At 62.9% G+C, this 19,399-nt stretch overlaps 1 protein-coding gene across 1 annotated transcript; it reads left to right on the top strand.

Moving 5' to 3' along the window:
* Positions 1-11,352: 11,352 nt before the first annotated feature.
* On the top strand, positions 11,353-14,868 carry PACSIN1 (protein kinase C and casein kinase substrate in neurons 1; the record flags this gene model as incomplete). Its single annotated transcript, XM_082494653.1, has 9 exons — positions 11,353-11,415; positions 11,779-11,935; positions 12,068-12,303; positions 12,469-12,624; positions 12,994-13,169; positions 13,487-13,607; positions 13,691-13,815; positions 14,130-14,323; positions 14,686-14,868. The coding sequence occupies 9 exons, from the start codon at positions 11,353-11,355 to the stop codon at positions 14,793-14,795; spliced, it is 1,338 nt and encodes a 445-aa protein (XP_082350779.1). The 3' UTR covers positions 14,796-14,868.
* Between the last annotated feature and the right edge of the window lie 4,531 nt (positions 14,869-19,399).

The raw sequence follows: 19,399 nt of genomic DNA, 5'->3' as shown, positions 1-19,399 counted from the left end.
GGCTGGGGGCTGGCACCGCTGGTGGATCAGCTGCTCTCAGCTCCAGGCTTGGGGTCCCTCCAGCCCCCTGTGGATGCATAAGGGAGGGCTGGGACCCCAAGCGAGACCGCCTATGGTTGGGGGGCTGGCAGCAACGGTGCTCCTTCCCGCCTCCCCCCCACCCCCACCCCCCCTGCCTCCTTGGGATGCATTTGGCATCATCTTACCCGGTGAGAAACACAGGCTCCTGCTCTGAGCCCTGCAGTTGAAGTTCAGCCTGCACCAGCAGCCTCTGTCTGGCTCCTGGGGGGGTCTCTGGGGCAGACCCCCCCCTCCCAGAGCTCCCTAATCCCGTCAGCCGCAGGGGCACAGCCGGGCACCGCAGCCCCCGAGCAGCTGGCAGGGAGCTGAGGCTCTGCAAGGCGGCTTAGGCTGAGCCCGGGCGCTGCCGGGGGGCTCTGCCTTCCCAGCGGCAGGCAGGGACCAATGCTGACACCCCCCACCCTGCAAGCCCACATTTGCCCCCAGGGTGTGAGCTCTGGAGGCACACGGGGCAACAGAACTGTGATTTTGGGGCTGCGCGAGGATGAGTGGGGTGGTCAGAGAGACCACTGCTTGCCCCCGGGAGCCAGAGGGAGCAGCGGGGTCCCTGGGGGAGGGGGATGCACAGGGCTGGGGGAGGCTCGTACCCACCCGGGGGTTGTGCCTGCGTGTTTTGGGCTGCCCAGGCAGAGCTGGAGGCTGGTGCAGCCCTGGGGCAGGAGGGGTTAAGGGATGTGGCACATCCCCAGGTGCCTGGAGCTGCCTGGTGCCATCCTGGGGCTTTGCTACCATTTCATCACCTCCTTTCTTCCTCTCTGGGAACGCTGCAACAATTGCGGCAACCCCCGGGTGAAATGCATCTCCCGGCTCGTCCCACGGAGCAGGAGAGCTGCCCTTACCCGCCTCGTCCTGCCGCACTGCCCACCTGCGCCTGCAGCTCCTCTTCGCTGCTCTTGTGCCTGTCTTGGAAATGGCATAGCAAGCGCTTTGCTAAACGGATTAGAGCTTCCCCAGCAGCCTCTCGGGCTGCTCCCGCTTCCCTCGGCCCCCGCACCGCCTTCCCCGGGCAAACCCCATCCCTAAGCCAAATATTCAGGGCAAGGCCATCACTGCGGCACAGCTGACCCAGCTGGGGGACCACATCGCCGGTCCCAAACAAGGACTGGGTGCCACACTGCGGCTCCCATCACACCTGACCCCAAAACCCCATCCGAAGCCCTGTGGGTCCTTCCCACCTCCTGGGATTTTTATTTCTCTTCACAGGAGCCCAAAGCAGACCAGGGAATTTATCAGCCACCAGCTGATGCTGATGTTGTTGATGCAGTTGCTGATGGTGCTGACCCTGTCCCAGGGTGTGCATTGATCCACAGCACCCCCCGGGCAGCGCTGGCCCCCTCCTCTCCCATCTCTCCCCAGGCTGCGCAGCCACCGAAGGTGCTGCAGCAGGATGGGAGCTGGATTTAACTGTAAAAGGATTGAGGAAGGCAAGCCCGGGTGGCTGGCAAGCATCGATCAGTGATGTGCACAGGGGCAAGGGGAGAAAGAGAAGGGAACATCAGTGCCGGCAAAGTGCGTCCGCACCGGGGCCACGTCCTGCAGCGAGCCAAAGCCTGGGTTTGGCTCAATGTGGGATCCCCCTTGCTGGAAATCCTGTGTCCCCAACCCTGCTGGTCCCCTTGGCCATGCCAGGAGGCGATGCTGGGGCTGGGATGGAGCTGGGCTCCTCCGGCACAGCTCAGCAGGAGGAGGAGACCTCCGTGGGTGGCTCTGCCGAGGGACAGACTTTGTCCCCACAGGGCGGCCAGCCCGGCTGGTGTTTGTGCAACACATTGGAGGCAAACACAGGACCCTGCCGTGCTCCTGCAGATGAGCCTTGGAGAAGGGGAGGCTGCATCCAGCCGGCAGCTTCCCAGAGCGTCTGAGCTGGCATACGGCTGCGCTCGCCATGGCAGAGCACAGGGGGGAAGGAGGCAGCGAGGCCCCAGCACCGCCGTCGCCGTGGCCATGGGCGATACGTATGGGCTCCTCCCAGGCAGCTGCCTGCACCGAGCTCCATGCAGTTTCCCAGGAAAAATGGAGCCTTTATGTCCCATCGCCGGCCTCTTCCCCGGAAGGGCTCGGAGGATGCCCCCAGGGCCAGTTATGAGCAGACAAGAAGGGGATTGTTTCGGAGGGAGCTGGGTTTCTGGCAGCACCTGCCCCACGCCGGGGCCCTCCACAATGGCTGCCTTTCTGCGTAATTGCTGCAGAGCGGCCAATTATCCTCCGCTGCTAATTAGGGATGCAAAATACCCCTGTGCTTGCATTCTCCCAGCAAGCCCGAGAGGGCTCCTGGAACCAGCGGCACATCTGCGGCGGGGGCAGCCTGGACACGGGGCAAACAAGGGGGCACCGGCCCCATCCAGCCACACAAGCCCCAGCTGACCCTCCTCTGCCCCCAGTATCGAGTGGGAAGGGGCAACGGGAGGCCAGGGATGGGCTCGGGATGAGTGGGATGCCAGGATCCCTCTCTGCCCCCATCCCCAAGCAGCTTTCCCTGGAGTTCCCATGGGCCGGGGGCTCTCCCATTGCTCCCAGTGCCAGCCAGCTCCGCAGAGACCACCATAATCGGGGGCTCTGCCGTGATTTAGGAAATGCATTTTCCTTTCCTTGCTAGGGAGGCAGACGGGAGCAGGCTGTGATTGAAAATCCCTCCCTTTATTCCTGCAAAGGCTGGCACTCGTGGCCTGGTGATGGGCAGAGCGGCTGATAGCTGGTGGCATTTCTCTCTTCTCCTGCCCGCACCAGCTCACTGCGGGGACGGGCTGCTGGTGGCCGCGACAGCACGGTGTGGGCTAATTTGCTCTGCTTCTCAGTTTGCTGTGGCGCTCGAATTCAGCCGTAATTTCAGAACAGCAAGTGGCTCGATAAATCAGGGCTTATTTCCTGCCAATACTGGCCACTGCTTCCCTCAAGGAAACTCATTTAAGGTGGGGGGAGACTTACCACGGGAAATAGTAAGTGGTGGGATGGAGAGCCAGGGAAAAGTTTGTCGTGGACGAATATTTGGTGAAGGAACTGGCTGACAGTCATTGTGAGAGCCTCAGGCTGTGGAGCCCGAGCTGCTGGGGAAGATGTGGGTTGGTGCTCCCTGAATGGACCACATCTGCCGCAAAGCTGGTGGCAATGGGCTGTTAGCACTGAGACCCCCCCCACCAAGTCATTGATGTCCCCACCTGGAAAGCATTTGTCACCCAATGTTTAATGCCAAGAAAATTTGCTCCTCTGCAGCGTGGATGCTGCCAGGGCAGAAGGCAGCTGGGACAGCCCGGTGGCACCTGCAGTGGCCCTGGGCTGAGAACGGCCAACTTGTTGCACATAAGGATGACGCCCAGTTAATCAGCACCCTCTGGTTCCTCACCCTGAAACGCCAATGGGCAAAGATCCCCCGGCACCTGCAGGAACCACAGTCCATCCCTGGGCCCGTGTCAGGATCAGGGAGCATTAGATCACTTGGGTCTCGCACGCTGCTGCCAGCTGCAGCTGGGCATGAAATATTTTGGGAGCCTTTCTGTCCAGCCATGAGGTGGGAGGACACACTCGGATGGCACAAAGCTGGAAGGAGCCGGAAGGCAAGCAGGACGGAGAGCCCCACCGAGCTTCATTAAGCAGTCGAAGGAGCTCGTTAGGGGAAAGCTGAGCCGGCGTCGGAGGCCGGCAGAGCCTCCCGGGACTGGGTCGCATTCTCCGGGCAACCCGATCCCGACGGCAGCAGCCTGGCAGCCTCATTACTGCAGCTTCTGCGGGCGGCTTTGGTTACTCGGCTGGAAGCGCTCGTCTCCTGCTGGCTTTTAATTTCCCTGACATCACCGACGAGCTGGGGGAAATGCAGGCGCGTTCAGGCAGTGGAGAAGGGGACAGCCTGTCGCCACCCCCACCTGCATCCTCCCGGCTCCCCGACAGCCCCATCCATGGCGTGGGAGGGCTCCCAGCCTCCCGCTCCCCCCTGGGACCCGCATCCTGCGATGAGCCCCGGTGACCCCAGGCACAAGCCGCAGGGCTTGGGAGGAGGCAGATGGCAGTGGGGACAGAGCTGCCTGGCTCCAGGGCCCCAAAGAAGCCTTAGTGGGGTGCAGCCCCCGCCACCCCCTTCCCCAGCCCCGCCGGGTGGGAAGGACCGTTTCTGCTTCTTCTGCCAGCCTGTTCCCAGCTGGCACATTTGGCAAGGAGGCGGCACCGGCTGCCTCTCCAAAGGCCTTTTGGGGTGTTTGTTTCTGCAAGAGCTGCATTTCAGCCCTAAAACCCTCCCTGCAGCCCCTCGCTGGCACCCACGGAGGTGGCCGAGTGCCCGGGGGAGGACGGGAGGGACCACATTGCTCTATCCCATCCCATGCAGGAGGGACGAGGACCCAAGGAGCAGCAGGATGAGGGACCCTGGGGGTATCCTCACTCAGGTCCTCCAAAGAGCCTCCCAACAGCGCAGCCTAAGGGAGAAGGAGCCCATTTGTGGCCCTAACGGAGCCCCGCAGTGACAGGCAGCACCGCTGGGGCTGGACACCCACATGCACCCACCCGCAGGCTGTGGGCACCCCATCGCCTCCCCCATCCCTGTGCCTGGGTGTGCAGCACCCCATATAGCCCTGTGCGGTGGGTGCTGAGCACCCGCCTGGCACCGGGGACGGGAGCCGGGGATCCGTGCCGTGGGTGAGGGTCTCGGCACAGCTCCGGTGGCGTGGGCAGCGGGGGGCTGGCAGCGGTGTAGCACCCAGGGGTGGGTGCAGACCCGCAGGCCAAGGATAGAAGGGGGGTGTCCATCATGCCCCCCACCCTCCCCGGCTGATTTTTGCAACCTTTGCAGGCAGCGGCTCCATCCCTCGGTTGCTATGGCAACGGGCGGCTGCAGGCAGGGCGCGCACCCGCGGCCGTGCGCGCCGCCGCCGCCGCTGCCCGGTTGGGTTGCGGAGCGCAGCGCAGCCCCGTCCGTCCCGCCGTCCCCGGCGGACACCCCCCCCCCCCCCCCCCGAGCCCCCCGCGGCCCCCGCCACCCGGCTCAGGTAAGCGGCGGCCCCTGCGGAGCTTTGCCGGGGGCGACCCGGGAAGGGACAGTTGATGCCCCCCCCCCCGTGGGAGATGGGGCTGCGTGGGGCTTTTGCGCGGGCGGGGATGGGGGGTGGGATGGCGGGGTCCCTTGCGGGGATGTGGGGAGGGCGGGAGGGGGGATGCTGTGCAAGGACCAGGTGGTACAGAGTGGGTTTGTACCCCCCCAGCAGGACACGGTGTCCCCTGATCCCTTCTGCAAGCCGGGGGAAGGGGGGGGTGGGGGGCATGACCTTCACCCCCCCCCCGTGTGTCCGATGGGGTGCCGGTGCAAGGGACACTCCCTCTGCAATGCTGCTGCACTCCTGCCTTTGTGCCTCAGTTTCCCCAGCTGCAAATGATTCGGGGGGGACTTGTGCTGTCCATGTCATTGTTGTCCCCCTGCCCAGCCGTGCATCTCGCCCCACTGCTGAAGCCCCTCCTTTTGCCGTTGTCACCCCAGCTTCCCCCTTGCTCCCCCCTCCTCCCATCCTCCTGCCTTTCTACCCCCCCTCTGAGCCCCCTCCGGCTCCAAGTCTCCTTCCCCCACCACAGACAGCTAAAATCCCACTGCCCATCCCCATTGCACTGCTCCCACCAGCCCCGGGTCCATCCCACCGAGGTACAGGGGACGGGACCCCCTCCCGGTGCCAGCATGTGACACTCTGGTTGTCCCCCCCCGTCCCCCCCTGCTGCGGAAGCACTGCTGTATCCTCCACTGCCGTCGTTTGCTACTTCTTGGTTTAATTGCAAACCTCATATTTGGATTTCTGCCTAAACCCTGCTCCTGGGACCACGAAAATCCCTGCTCGAGAGTCCGAGCATCCTTGTTTACAGCGGCAAGCGCGGGCGGCGGGCTGAGGAGAGCTGCAGAGCTGGAAGGCAAGTCAAAACCCCACAAGCTGTGGCTCAGCCCCGTCTCCCTTCCCCAGGCCTGAGCGCATGCAGGGGGTTGACAATCCCGCACCGTGGTGCCTATCCACATTCCTGGCACATCCGCTGTACCTGAGCCGGGCTGCGAGCTCCCCTGGAGAGAAACACTCACGTTATCTGCAAAAATGCCATGCGTTTTTCCAGAAATCTTTTGCATAAGGCTGTTAAAATCCCTAGAAGACTTTGATGGGTGTCCTGCGCGCTGAGCGGGGTAACTTTGGGGAGCGCAGGAGGAAGGTGAAGGTTTCTGCCGAGCGCGCATGTGAAATGCAAAGCCCTTTGCTGCCAGAGCTTGGAGCAAACGCGTCTCCCCCCGCTACTGCAACCTGGCAGCACCTATGGCCCACCGGCCAGCGAGGTGGGCGTCCTCCTGTCTGCCTGCGGGACACGTGGCTCCCGGTAACGTTCCTGGATCATTGAACCTTCTTTGCAAACGCTCCTGTTTTGGGGAACCTCCAAGCCCTGACCCGGTGGGATGGAGTGCGTCCCTGTGGCAGCTGGACCCCCCCAATCCTCAGACACATTCCCCCTCCCCCCCCCCCCCATCGATGCAGATGACTTTAATCGAAGGAAGGCAACTGCCGCAGGTACATCCCGCACAGGATTCATTGGAAAAGTGGCTCCCAGCAGGTGATTCCTATTGCTACCTACGTGCCACCTCCGGGGACCTGCTGTCCTCGCAGCCACCTCGTGCACTGCTCCAGCAACCACGTGCACCGGGTCCATGCCAGCCCCACGGTGCTGCCCCAGCCCGAATCCCACGGAGAAGCGCCCGGTGTACGGGGAACAGCCATCCCTTCCACCTCTGGCCGCAGTTCTGCTCTTTGTCCCGGAGCTCCCACTCTACCCGTGTTGCAGCCAGAGGGGTTTTGCCGGAGGGGTGCAGGATGAGGCCCTGACACTCGCTGTTTGCAGCCTGCTCGCACAGAGCTGGCGGCTTGGGAAGGATCCAGGCTCCCCTCCCGCCTGGCCTTGGGCTCGGTTTGGTAACGAGAGGGGAGGATGCGTGTTCAGGTGGCTCAGCCCCGAGCCCCAGCTCCGCTCCTGCCTCCTCGCTGCAGAGCCCTCTGCCAGCGTGAATCAGCAGCACCCGCTTAACCATTTCCTCGCAAAGTCCACATCGGATCCGGAGAGGGGGGGAAGGTTCAGCCATGCCACAGCCAAACCCTTCGTCACCCCCCTCCCTGCCCCGGCCCCACGGATTGCACGGATCAGCCCTATGGCGGTGGGAAACCCACAGCCCCCCCCGGCCGGGTCAGAGCTGAGCAGCAAACAGACGGCAGCTCCTGCAGCTGCAAAGCCTCTTGCGAAGCACATCGGCGTCACCGGCTTTGCCTGAGGTCCTGCCATCGTGCCGGGGGCATCTCACCGCCCCCATACTTGGCCGTAGCGGGAGCAGCACGTGGGCATTGGTGCCCACGGCAGATGCGGTGCTGAGGTTGGGTACCGCCAGCGGCTGATGCAGCAGAATGGCAGCCCCGGAGCTGCTGCGGTGCGGTGGGAGACGTTGCTGCCCATCTCCCCTGGGCTTTCTCGGCCATTTCTAGTTCATTTGTCTTTGCCACGAGTGGTTTTCATGTGGCGATAGCAGTGGTGCGTTGCGGTGGCATTTGGCTCTTCACCCTCTGACAGACCTTCCACCAACTCCGTGCTGAGATAAGGGAGAGCAAATGACCTTCCCCGTGACCAAAAACCCGAACGCCAGCCTGACTCCCCCACCCTAACCCCCCGCACTCATCCTTGGCCTCGTGTGCTTACGACAGGAGCCAAAACACAGCAGCTCTTTCACATTGCAGCCCCACGGACAGTTTGATCTGACAGACCAGGTCGGTCCTGGCGTTTAATTGCAATAAAACCGGCTCAGACCATTGGGTCCTTTCCAATTGCTGAGCTTCGGCTTTACTGCTGGGAGTCCCCGGGTACCAACAAGGCAACAGCGTACCGCAAATTACCGTTCCATCCCCGGCTCACGTGCTCCGGCAAGCAAGGGTCCCCAGTGCCCTCGGCTTGAGCGGCACCCGCCGGGCTGGGCTGCGGCTCCGTGTCGGGATGCTGCGGCTGCGGAAGGGGTCTTCCCCAGGGAGACATTGTACCTTGCATCGGTTTGTGCTCGGGGTTGGTGTCGGGGAGCTCTCCGCTTGCTCTGATTCCCGCTCATCGAGCGCAGCTGCCAGCATGGCTTCCCCCTTCCCCGCATGCTTTCACCAATAATTAGTCGCCGACTGCCCTCCCGGCCCCATTAGCACTCGCTCCCGCAGCAGGGCTCACACCCGGCTCTCTCCAAGCCCCGGGGTGGGATGGGGATGGGGGGACGAGGACAGGGATACAGGGTCGCTCTCTGCTCCGCTCCCCTTCTTGCAGCACACCCGCCACCATCCCGCCTCAGCAAAGGGCTCTTTGCGGCAGGAGAACCCGCACCGGGAGGCTCCGCAGCCCCTCCGGACCCCTGGTCCCCACCGGGCTCAGCCGATGTGCAAGCGGGCAGGATGCAGGCAGCTGCCTGTTCCCTGTATGGCATCCTCATCCTCATGCTTTTCGGCTGCAGCAGAGGTGCTGGGGCCAGGGCGACCGAGAAGCCTGGAGGCAGGAGCAACCTGCCGCCCGGACACAGCGTCTCCTGGGGGCTGGTGTGTGGCACCCCAGCAGGGACCCCCAGAGCCCAGGATGGGGCACCCCATTTGACAGCGCACCCCGAGGGGCCGCTGGACCAGGGGTTGGACATTTAATGGCGGTGTTACAGCAAAGGCAAAGCTCTGGCAAAGGCAAAGAGAGCGGGGAGAGTCAGCGACCCGGCTGGCCACCCCAGGGGACCTGGCTTGTCCCTCTCGCCCTTCCCAGTCCCTGGGGAGCCGCAGGAGGGAGGCAGGCAGTGTGGGTGCTGGAGCAGCGCTGGCCCAAAGCTCTGCAGCCCCTCTGGCGGGGGCAGGGGATGGCAAAACGGGGGCATCTCTGCCTGCGTGGGGACAGGGCACTGCCGGCGCGGGCTGCCGGTTGTGGGAGGACGGGCAGCTGCCAGTGCCCGCAGTGTCGGTGGCGCCGGCCCTCTGCATTGCAGCAGCCTCCTGCCTGCACAGGGTCGGTGGCCGCGTCCCCAGCCCCTGCGGAGGGCAGAGACCCCCCCTGCAATGCCGGCAGCGGCAGGAGCTGCCCGGTGGGTGAGATGAGCTGCAGCAGTGCTCAGCGCCCAGCGGGCTGATGGGGAGAGAGATGCAGGGGGGCGGCTGCTGCGGGGGCAACCCAAGGGCACGCAGGGGCAGGAGCTGGGACAAACTTCACCGTCACTGGGTGCCAAACGCTGTGCGGCTTCTCTCCAGCAGTTTCGTTAGAAACGTGGGGCCGGGGGGGATGGGGGGGCGAAGCGGAGACCCCTCGGACGAGGGTGCCCGAGCGGCAGCGCGTGGCTGGGGCTGGCAGCTCGCCACGCCGCGGATCAGCCGCCGGCACTGCAGGCGCCGGGCATCACCGCCAGCCGCCTTGACGCGAAGCGATGGGCTGCGCCGGCGGGACGGGGGGCGGTGGTCGTTGGGCACGGGCGTGTGAGGATGGTCGCGCGCGCGGGTGCGTGGCAGGAGAGCGGCAGCAAGGCAGCAGCGTTCGCTGGGAAGTGATGCAGAGCCAAAAATAATCCCCGGGCTGCAGCTCAGACCAGGTAACGGCGAGGAGCGGGAGCTGCGGCAGCTACGTCCCGCAGCGCCCCACAGCCTCGGCTGCTGGCAACGTGGCAGGGGTAGCCGGGGCCGGCTCACGTGCCAGGGTACCCCTGGCCGTGGGTGTGCTCCCTCCCCGGGGTGTCTGCCCCGGCCTCGGGCAGGGCTGGGGCTGTCACCCCAAGGATGCCCTCGCCCTCTGCGACAAAACAAAGAGCCGGAGCCCAGAGGCACAAGCAAAGACGCTGGCGCTGAGCGCTACGCCATGCCCAGGGCTTGCAGGGGGGACAGCCGCACATGGCACCCTGCAGGGTCCCCTGGGGGTTGTGCCACCGGCTGCTGTGCCACCGCTGCGGGTGCAGCAGGGCAGCCCGTGGGCATTGGGGTCGGGCACTTTCACGGGTGGGGAGGACGGTGGTTGTGCCGGGGGTGCCCGGCGGGTGCGGGCACCGCGTGCTGCCGACTGCGGGGGGGACGGTGCTGGCTGCGCTGCGCACCGCCGCGGTCCCCCATCCATCTGCGACTCAGCGGCTGAGCGAGGGACAGTCACGCGTTTATTTTTAACCGGCTGGGGAGGGCGGCGGGGATTGGTGCCTCCCTGGTTATATCACTAAATCCCTGCCAGGCCCTGTTAGTTCCAGCACAACGAGCCCTGCGCCATGCTCCAGTAACCGTTTCGGCCCTCCCATCCTCCCAGCGCCGTGCACTGTCCCAGCCCATGAGCTCCTCGGGGCCAGCTGTGCGCACAGCTGGAGAGCATGGGCACCCACCAACCGGTCCCCGCAGGCGGGCACTGGGGGCACCAGGACCCCGCACCCCCCCAGCCCTGCCCTCCCACCCCATCGCCCTCTCCCAGGTGGGGGTGGGATGCAGGCAGACAGGTCTCCTGCTGCCTGCTCCATCTCCCCAGGAGAAGTGATGGCGCACGGGGATCACGGCCACATCCCACTCCCACAGCCCTTCTGGGGACGTGGTAGGAGGAAACTGGGGCACTTCACGGCCACTTTGTCCCTATTCTGGTGGCAGATGCCATGCGGGACAGACCCTGCTCCCCCACGGGAGCGCTGACCGGAGCCAGGGCAGGACGGGGATGAGGAGGATGCTCATGGCGACCCTCTCCATCCCCATTTGATTCCACCCACCAGCCCCCATCCCCGGCCACGGCTCTCAGCAAAGCGGCAAAGGGTTAAGCCGTGCAGCGGGGCCACGTGACGCTCCGGGGATGCCGTTTTTCTGAAGATCAGGACGGATTAGGGTGGAATATCAGGACGAGAATTTCTTCAGGCTCATCCTCCCCTCCCCGCCGGCCCCACCACGGTCCCTCGCCCCACGGCTTCCCAGAGGCGTGCGGTGCCGAGCCAGGCCCCCGGCCGGTGAGCTCCCCGCTGTGCTGCTCCCCGCGATTCTCCCTCCCAGCTCAGCTGGTTTTTGGGGGGGTTTGGATGGCACCTTGGCGTGGCGCGTGGGGGGCACTGGAGGGGTCTGTGGGTCCAGAGCTGGAACGGTCACCATCCTCATCCTCATCCCCATGCTCTGCAGATGGACGCTCACCCCACGGTGCTGTGAGTAGGAGGGATGGGGGCCCCTGCTCACCCCCCCCCGTGACCCCCCATCTTCTCCCCTCAGTGCATGAGGCTGGTGTTTGCCCGAGAGCCACCCAGCGCCCGCACTGACGCCCGAGGCAGCGCCGGGAGCCATGTCGGGTTCCTACGACGAGTCGGCAGCGGCCGCGGAGGAAACAACCGACAGCTTCTGGGAGGTGAGTCCCGGCTGTCCTCTCCTCCAGCAGCACCCCCGCTGCCGTCACCGCATCCCAGGGTGTCCCCCAGGCTGGGGGGGGACAACGCTGCCCTCCCCTCCCGCAGCAAGCGCTGCCTGCGGGCATCCCTGCCGCGGTGGCTCTGCTGGACGGCTCAGCCTTGGCTGTCTCCAGGGGGCACAGAGTGATGGGGGGGGGAGGAAAGAAGCTGGATTTGAGCAGACCCAAAGCAAAAGCTCCATCCCTGCACCCCCAAAGTGCCCAGTGCTCCCCCAGTTCCCACTTCAGGCTAGCTGGGGCTGAGCTGGGCAGCCCAGACACAGCTCCCACACCAGCCTGTCCCTGTCACCGTCCCTCTCCCAGGTGGGGAACTACAAGCGCACGGTGAAGAGGATCGATGACGGGCACCGGCTCTGCAATGACCTCATGAACTGCGTGCACGAGAGGGCCAAGATTGAGAAGTCCTATGCCCAGCAGCTCACCGACTGGTCCAAGCGGTGGAGGCAACTCATCGAGAAAGGTACCATAGCTTCCCCAGGGGGAGGCGCCCCCCAGGACACCTGGGTCCCATGGGTCCCCACGCACTGTCACAGCTTCACCTGGTAGAGGTGGAGGGGGTAAGGGCTGTGGAGTCACACTCAGTTGTCCCCAGGTCCCCAGTACGGCAGTCTGGAGAAGGCGTGGGGTGCCATCATGACGGAGGCGGACAAGGTGAGCGAGCTGCACCAGGAGGTGAAGAACAGCCTGCTGAACGACGACTTCGAGAAGGTGAAGAACTGGCAGAAGGATGCCTACCACAAGCAGATCATGGGAGGCTTCAAGGAGGCCAAGGAGGCTGAGGATGGCTTCCGGAAAGCCCAGAAGCCCTGGGCCAAGAAGCTCAAGGAGGTGAGAGAAGCACAGTGTGTCCTGGGGCACCCATGCCATCTCCCAGCTCCGGCTCTGGGTGCCCAGTTCAGGCTCGGAGAGCTGGGTGGCACATCCCTGCAGGCAGAGGGATGGGCAGGGGGCTGTGACTGCTGCTCTGATGTCCCTTCTCTCTCCTCTCCACAGCTGGAGACAGCCAAGAAAGCCTACCACCTGGCATGCAAGGAGGAGAAGCTGGCGATGACCCGGGAAGCCAACAGCAAAGCGGAGCAGTCCAACACCCCTGAGCAGCAGAAGAAGCTCCAGGACAAAGTAGAAAAGTGCAAGCAAGACGTACAAAAGGTGCAAGCCGCTGCCCTGCTCCGGGCTCACGAGGCATCGGGCAGGGAAAACCAGTGGAAATGGCCACCACCCTCTTTCCACCCCCCCATTCATTCCCATTTTCCCATCCCTACGCTCCTGTAGAAGGGTGAGGACTTGCAGGCAGGGCTCAGGGGAGTGTGAGCAGGGGAGAGATTTACCCCTCTTACTGGTGCAAAATCTCTCTGGCAACCAGACTGACTTCACCCACAGAGGCTCTCGGCTCAATCTGGGCTCCCCAGCATGGTGGCTGGGGAGCATGGTGGCCCGCAAGCCAGACCCTCTCAGCACCCAGAAAGGGCCTCTGAGGTGCTCGAGGTATAACCAAGGTACCCTCCTGCACCTTTGCAGACTCAGGAGAAGTACGAGAAGGTGCTGGACGAGCTGAACAAGTGCACCCCGCAGTACATCGAGAGCATGGAGCAGGTCTTCGAGCAGTGCCAGCAGTTTGAGGAGAAGAGGCTCAACTTCCTCAAGGAAGTACTCCTGGACATCAAGAGGCACTTGAACTTGGCCGAGAGCAGCAGGTAGGTGCCTCCTGTGCTGCCCAGGCAGAAGGTGTCCACGCAAGGTGTCCTCATACTGCCTGGAAAGCAAACCAAGCCCTGGAGAGACCGGGTGCTTCCAGGCTAATCCATCCCCTGCACTACAGTGGAGAGGGGTTTCTGGCCAACAAGATGGTCACTAAGAGGTACCAGAGTGGCACAGGGCTGTGTGGGAGCCTGGCGCCCCCCAGTGCCTCGTAGGAGGTGACACAACCTGAGCATGTCCCCATCCCACCCTGTCCCACCCCACCGGGGTCCACCCCCACCCGCAGCACCCCGACCCACGTCTCTCCCTGCAGCTACGCCAACGTCTACCGGGAGCTGGAGCAGACTATCCGCCTCTCGGACGCACAGGAGGATCTCCGGTGGTTCCGCAGCACCAGCGGCCCCGGGATGGCCATGAACTGGCCCCAGTTCGAGGTGAGGCTGGGCACCCTGGCTGGGGTGCTGGCAGCCCCATGGGGTGGCCGGGCGCTCAGGGACCAGTTGCTTTGTGCTTGCAGGAGTGGAACCCGGACCTGACGCACACGATAACACGGAAGGAGAAGCAGAAGAAGGGCGAGGGGGTGACCCTGACCAACACCAGCAGCACGGGCGAGACGGGGGCATCGGCGGGCGAGCGCGGGAGGTGAGGGTCAGCGGGGAGCGGAGATGCCATGGGAAAGGCACAGCATTTGCCTGTGCAAACATTGCCAGTGCTGTAGGGACACCCAAGGGGACAAGGGATGTCCTCGGTGACGGCCACCACTGTTTTCTCTCCTCCCTCCATGTGTTGCTGGACATGTCATCAGCTAGAGGTCCTGCTCACTGCAGCCCCTCCTCCCCTGTAACCTCCGGAAAACCAGAGCATCCTCACAGATCCGGGCAGCACACCCTGCCTGCCACCCTGCCGTCCCCTCACCCACTCTGACAGCCCCTCTCCCTCCTTTCCCCCCACCCCAGCGTGAGCAGCCACGACCGTGGGCAGACCTACAGCGCCGAGTGGTCCGACGATGAAGGCAGCAACTCCTTCAACACCAGCGAGGCCAACGGTGGCACCAACCCCTTCGACGAGGAGTCGGCAGGGAAGGGCGTGCGGGTGCGGGCTCTGTACGACTACGACGGGCAGGAGCAGGACGAGCTCAGCTTCAAAGCAGGTATGGTCCGTCACCGGTGCTGAGTGGGCTGGAGCTCGGCTGGTGGTGCCATAGGTCCCACACTACTTTGTTTTTTGGTGTAAAATCCCTCAAATCATTTCTGGGTTAACCCAGCCCTTCAAAATATTGAACTGGCAGAAAGAGAAGGCACAAGCTGAGCCCAAACCCGGGTGGGACCAGAGACATGGTGGGATGGGACGTGTGAGGTCTCATGGGTCACCTCTTGCCTTTCTACCCTACAAACCCGTGTGCTCAGGATCAGTCCTAGAAACCCCCAGCAGCTCCAGCTAGGGGAGAAATGAGGGGACAGAAGAGGTCCCAACACCTGCAACGAGCTCTCCCCTTCCCACCTTCCTCTCCAGGTGATGAACTAACCAAACTTGGTGAAGAAGACGAGCAAGGATGGTGCAAAGGGCGCTTGGACAACGGGCAGCTAGGTCTCTACCCCGCCAACTATGTGGAGGCAATCTAAATCTTGTGGTGTGCTCCTTGTCGCCGTCAGCAGATAAATCCACCCTCCGTTGTCTCCATCTCTCCACCAGCCAACCAGCCATTTTGCCGTCTGGTCCTTCACTCCTCACAGTTAGAGATTCAGACATATTTTCCGACCAAGCTTTTATTTTTTTAAGAGTCGTCTCCGAAGAGTATTTTGCATAGTCGCTTTCTTCTTCTTCTAAAATAACGTGAAGCGAAAGATGACGTTGTCTGTTCGTCTACGTTAGTTGATTTTTTTTCTGAGCGAAAAGCCGATACCTCAAGATCTTGAAGCCCAACCAGTGAGAGCTCCTGATTGGTTGGTTTTTAAAGATACTGAAATCATGAGCCGCCTTCTGATTGGCTGGAACTGTTCCAAAATGCATGGCGCTGAAGCTCCTGGGACCAATCAAATTCACCCCCCAAAAATGGGAGGGAATGGAGTCTGACTCCATTTTTTTGGTCTTTCCGTGTTCTTCTCCCCAGTTCATCCTCCCTCCCCGAAAGAAGAAGACGAGCATCCCCTCCTGCCCCAAAGCCACCCGGCCCCCGTCCGCAGGCAGGTCCCTGCTCACAGGCAGAGCTGGTGGCAGATTGAGATGCGCAGGTGAGGTGGGACCAGCCCTGCCATGGAGCTTGGTGGCATCTCCTCCACTTCCTCCCCCTTGCGTCTGGGCTGCCAACATTTCTGGAGTGGGTGGAGGCTCCCGAGCCGATGCCCCACGTGTGCTGCAGGGAGCAGCATCACCCTTCGCTGGGGCAGTCATCCAGAGATCACCAGATCTGGGGTGAGATGGCCCTAAAATCCACCGCTGTTTGGCGAAGGACCCACCACAGCCCAATCCTGCTGGAAGCACCTTCACGCCCAGCCTGGGATAGCGGGTACCGGCTTGGATCCTGCTGGGCGCCGTCCCCGTCTGCCCCATCCCTGAAGAGAGGCAGGAGCAGCGCAGGGGTGGGGGATAAACAACGTCCAGCCTCGCGCGGTGCCAGCAGGAGCTGCAGCCAGCCGGAGGATGAGGAGGGCTCGGTGCCGGCAGCAGACCCCAGCCCGGGCAGCAAAGCAGCTGCCTGGAGAAGATGGCTGAAAACGAGACACGCCAAAGCAGGAGAAGAGCCACAGGCTTTGCCCTTTGCTTTTCCCCAAGAGGCTCTACCCCTCCTGCACTTGGGCTCGGCCACGGTGTGGACAGGAGCCCCTCAGCACCCAGCACGGTCACCCCAACCCGGGCACAGTTTGCCACCCCGAGCTCCTCCCTACAGATCATCTTTCTTTTTTTTTTTTCCCCCCATATCATTACCCTCAGCAGCATCGATGCTGTCGTCTTCCCGCACGCTCCTCCCTCTCCTCTCCTGCCCCCTCCGTGGGTGCGTGAATTTTTTGGCCCCAGGGATCAAGTGTTCTCGCGGAGGCAGGAGATGCACCATGTGCTGGGCATGGTGGGCGAGAGCCACCCAGCCCCGCATCCCCTGCCAGATACGCAAATGGGAAAAAAAAAAACAAAAAAACAAACCACAAAAAAAGTCAGAAAAAACCCAACCAACCACCTGTCTCAGCAATGCACCCCGGTTTTTTGTACATTGATTGTGTAATTTAAGAAGTATATATATAATATATATATATATATCGTGATTGTATTACCGTGGATACAACAACAAAAAGCAGCAAGTGAAAATAACTGAGCTCTGTAAGCGTCGTCCGGGTTTGGGTCCTCGTTTGGCTCCGTGCGCCGGTCTCGCCCCCTGTGGAGGCGGCTGTTGGGGTTACAGACCCCCCAACTGGGAGGGGGTGCTCAAGTCACAGCACTGTGCCACAGTCACAGCCGCTGCACCCCCACGTAGGGCCACCCCCACCCTGAGGGCTTTGGGGTGCGGTGGGATGGGGACTCGGATGCACTGTTGGGGTCCTGGGGGGGCTGTGGGAGGGGGAGGGGGAGCAGCCACTGATTTGGGGGACCCCCATGCCAACGTGCCAGGCAAAGCTGTGTGAAGTCCATGGGGGGGATTCAGGATAAAACAGTTTTTGGGGCCAGCAAAAGCAGTGGCCCCCGACCCAGTGCTCCCCAGTACCCCGGTCAGGGGGAGACAGGAAAGCTCCAGTGCGGCCAGTGGATGCTGGCTGAGGGGATAGAGCCTCCCAGGCTGCCTACGAGCCTTGAAACCTTGGGAAAACCAACCTGCGGGTCACCCATCCCCTCTCCCTTCCCGGAGAGCCGGGGCAGCCCCAGGACGGGGCAGCCGGAGAGGGGGACGGGGTGGAGGGAGCAGGACTTGCCGGGGTGTGGGGAGCACTAACCGGGCTCCCGATGGGGAGAGGGGAGAGAAGGGATTTATTATCCCTTATTTAAGGACTGGAGCTGCAAAGGGTTTGGGGAGAAACCTCAGGCGTGACCCTGCGGCGCTGGCTGCCCGGCCCCCTGCAGTGGGGTCAGGTCCCCGCATCCCTGGGGACACCGTGTGTCCCGGGTGGCAGCAGCTCTCCTTGCCGCTTAACCCCCTTCTGTCCCACCTTCCCCGCAGGGATGTGCAAACCCCCCGCGCCTTCATCCACCCCACCAAAGGACCTGCAAGAGGGACGTGGGATTTGGGGCACCGGCAGTCCCAGCCCATCCTCCCAGCGCTCCCCACACTGGCTGCAAGAACATCGGTCACACACAGGAAATCAGAAGACACATTTTGCCTTTTTTTCCCCCCATTTCTTTTTTTTTTTTTTTTTCCCCCTTTTCCCCCTTCTCCAGAGGCTGAGACAGTTTTTCTCCCGCTCCTCTCCTCCCTCCAGCCGCCCTCCGTGCCTCCAGCCGGGATGCTGGCAAGGCTGGCCCAAGCGCGTCCGCTCCTCTGCCGTGTAAACAGTATAAAAACCGGCAGAACAAAAAGAAAAAGCAGGAGCTGTTACAGGCAGCTATTTTAAGTTAAAACCAAAACACTAACCAGGTGGTTTTTGCCTCCCACAAAGCATCTCACGGGTACCTGGGCCGCCCGTCTACCCTCATCATTTGAACCTAAACCACAACTTGCCGCCAGCCAAAACCAAAAAGCAAATAAACAAATAAAAAAAAAATATAATATAAAAGATCAACATTGTCAGGTAACTTAGACTCTTGTGAAATGTGCAGTTTAAGCAATCCCCGGTTTTCCGTCCCGATCCGATCCGGGCTTAGCGGGTTGCATTTCAGATTTGCCATCTGGAGGGAAGAGGCAAAGCTGCCATCTCCCTTTTCCCAAACTCAGGAATCAGGCAGTCCAAATAAAATCCAAATCAAGGGCAGAGACCTGTTCCAGGGCAAAGGACCTGGGGGCTTTGGGGGGCTCTGGGCGGCCCCATGCCCAAGGATGAGGGACCGGGCTCGGGGACCCCTCACGCCTGCAGGGGTGCTTCGGCGTGCACAGCCCCACACCCGCCTTTTACAGCTGCTCCCTTTGCAAAACGCCCGTTTTCAGCCCCGAATCCCTGCGGAGGGGAGAAGCTGAGTGTGTCCTGGAGCGGGAAGCAAAAGGGGGATGAGCCTGTCCCGAGGGGATGCCCGTGGTCCCCAGGGACACAGTTACCCAGCACCCAGCTCCCGTGGCTGGCAGCACCCCCGGGTGCTGCGGTGCCGCCGGTGCCAGGCTGCTCCCACACAGATCAGGTCACCGAGGGCAGCTGCGGGTGCCATTGTCCCTGCGGGTGCCGTTGTCCCTGTGGGTGCCATTGTCCCTGCTCATGCGCCCGGGCTTTGTCCTCCCAGAACAATGGCCGGGGCGAAGCCACCCGCAGCCGGTGCCCCGGAGGGAGGGAGGAGGGAGGGACGAGCAGAGCCACTGTCCCCCTGTGCCTGAAATTGGGGCAGCCCCTTTCTTTGCAGCTGAGGGTTGGGGTGCAGCAAAGGGCAGAGCCCCCCGCCACGCCACCCCCCACCCCGAAGAGGGCTGAGGGTCAGGAGCTGCTTGTCGGGGTAAATCCAGAGCACAGGGTCACTCCTGATGGGCACCGAGGGCAGCCGGTCCCACAGCCGGGGCGGTGGCAGCACGGGGACAGGACCTGGCTGGAGAGGACTCTGACCCCAGTGCTGCTGTCCCCCCTGCAAAGCAGTCCCGGGGCACGGTGCCATGGGGATAGTGAGGTCTGCTGGGCTGTGCCCTTGGCCACTGTGTCCTGATGATGCCCTGGGGCTGTGGGGTGAGAGGACAACGTGCCAGGAGGGCAAGAGACCTGGGGACGGGACTGCTGCGGCCCCCAGCTCCTCCCCTGGGTGACCATGTGCCGAAGGGCACCAAGCCTGCAGGGAGCCCTTGCGACAGTCACAGATTTGTTTGACTTTATCGCACCCTGATCAACCCTCCATCTCCTCCGCTGGCCCCAAAGTCCATGTCCACCCTTCCCTGGGAGCGCTCGCAGGAGGTGAGGGTGGTGGGGACTCAGCCCTCCCCTCCGAGGCTGGGGGAGGGGGGAAAGGGGGTCCCACGGTCCGTTGCCAGCAGGTCCTGGGGGGATTGAGCCTCTCGGCACCCCAGCCGTGGTCCTTAGTGCTGGAAGATGGTTTCTGTGGCTGGGAGGCAGAGGGAGGCGGCAGCGAAGGTCCCCTGTCCCTCCCGGGGCTCAGCCTGTCCCTCCACCACCGC

The sequence above is a fragment of the Vanellus vanellus genome (assembly GCF_965231255.1).
Source record: "Vanellus vanellus genome assembly, chromosome: 23".
Taxonomy (NCBI): domain Eukaryota; kingdom Metazoa; phylum Chordata; class Aves; order Charadriiformes; family Charadriidae; genus Vanellus; species Vanellus vanellus.
The sequence above is the reverse complement of the archived record's forward strand: the minus strand, read 5'-3'. Positions and strand labels throughout refer to the sequence as shown.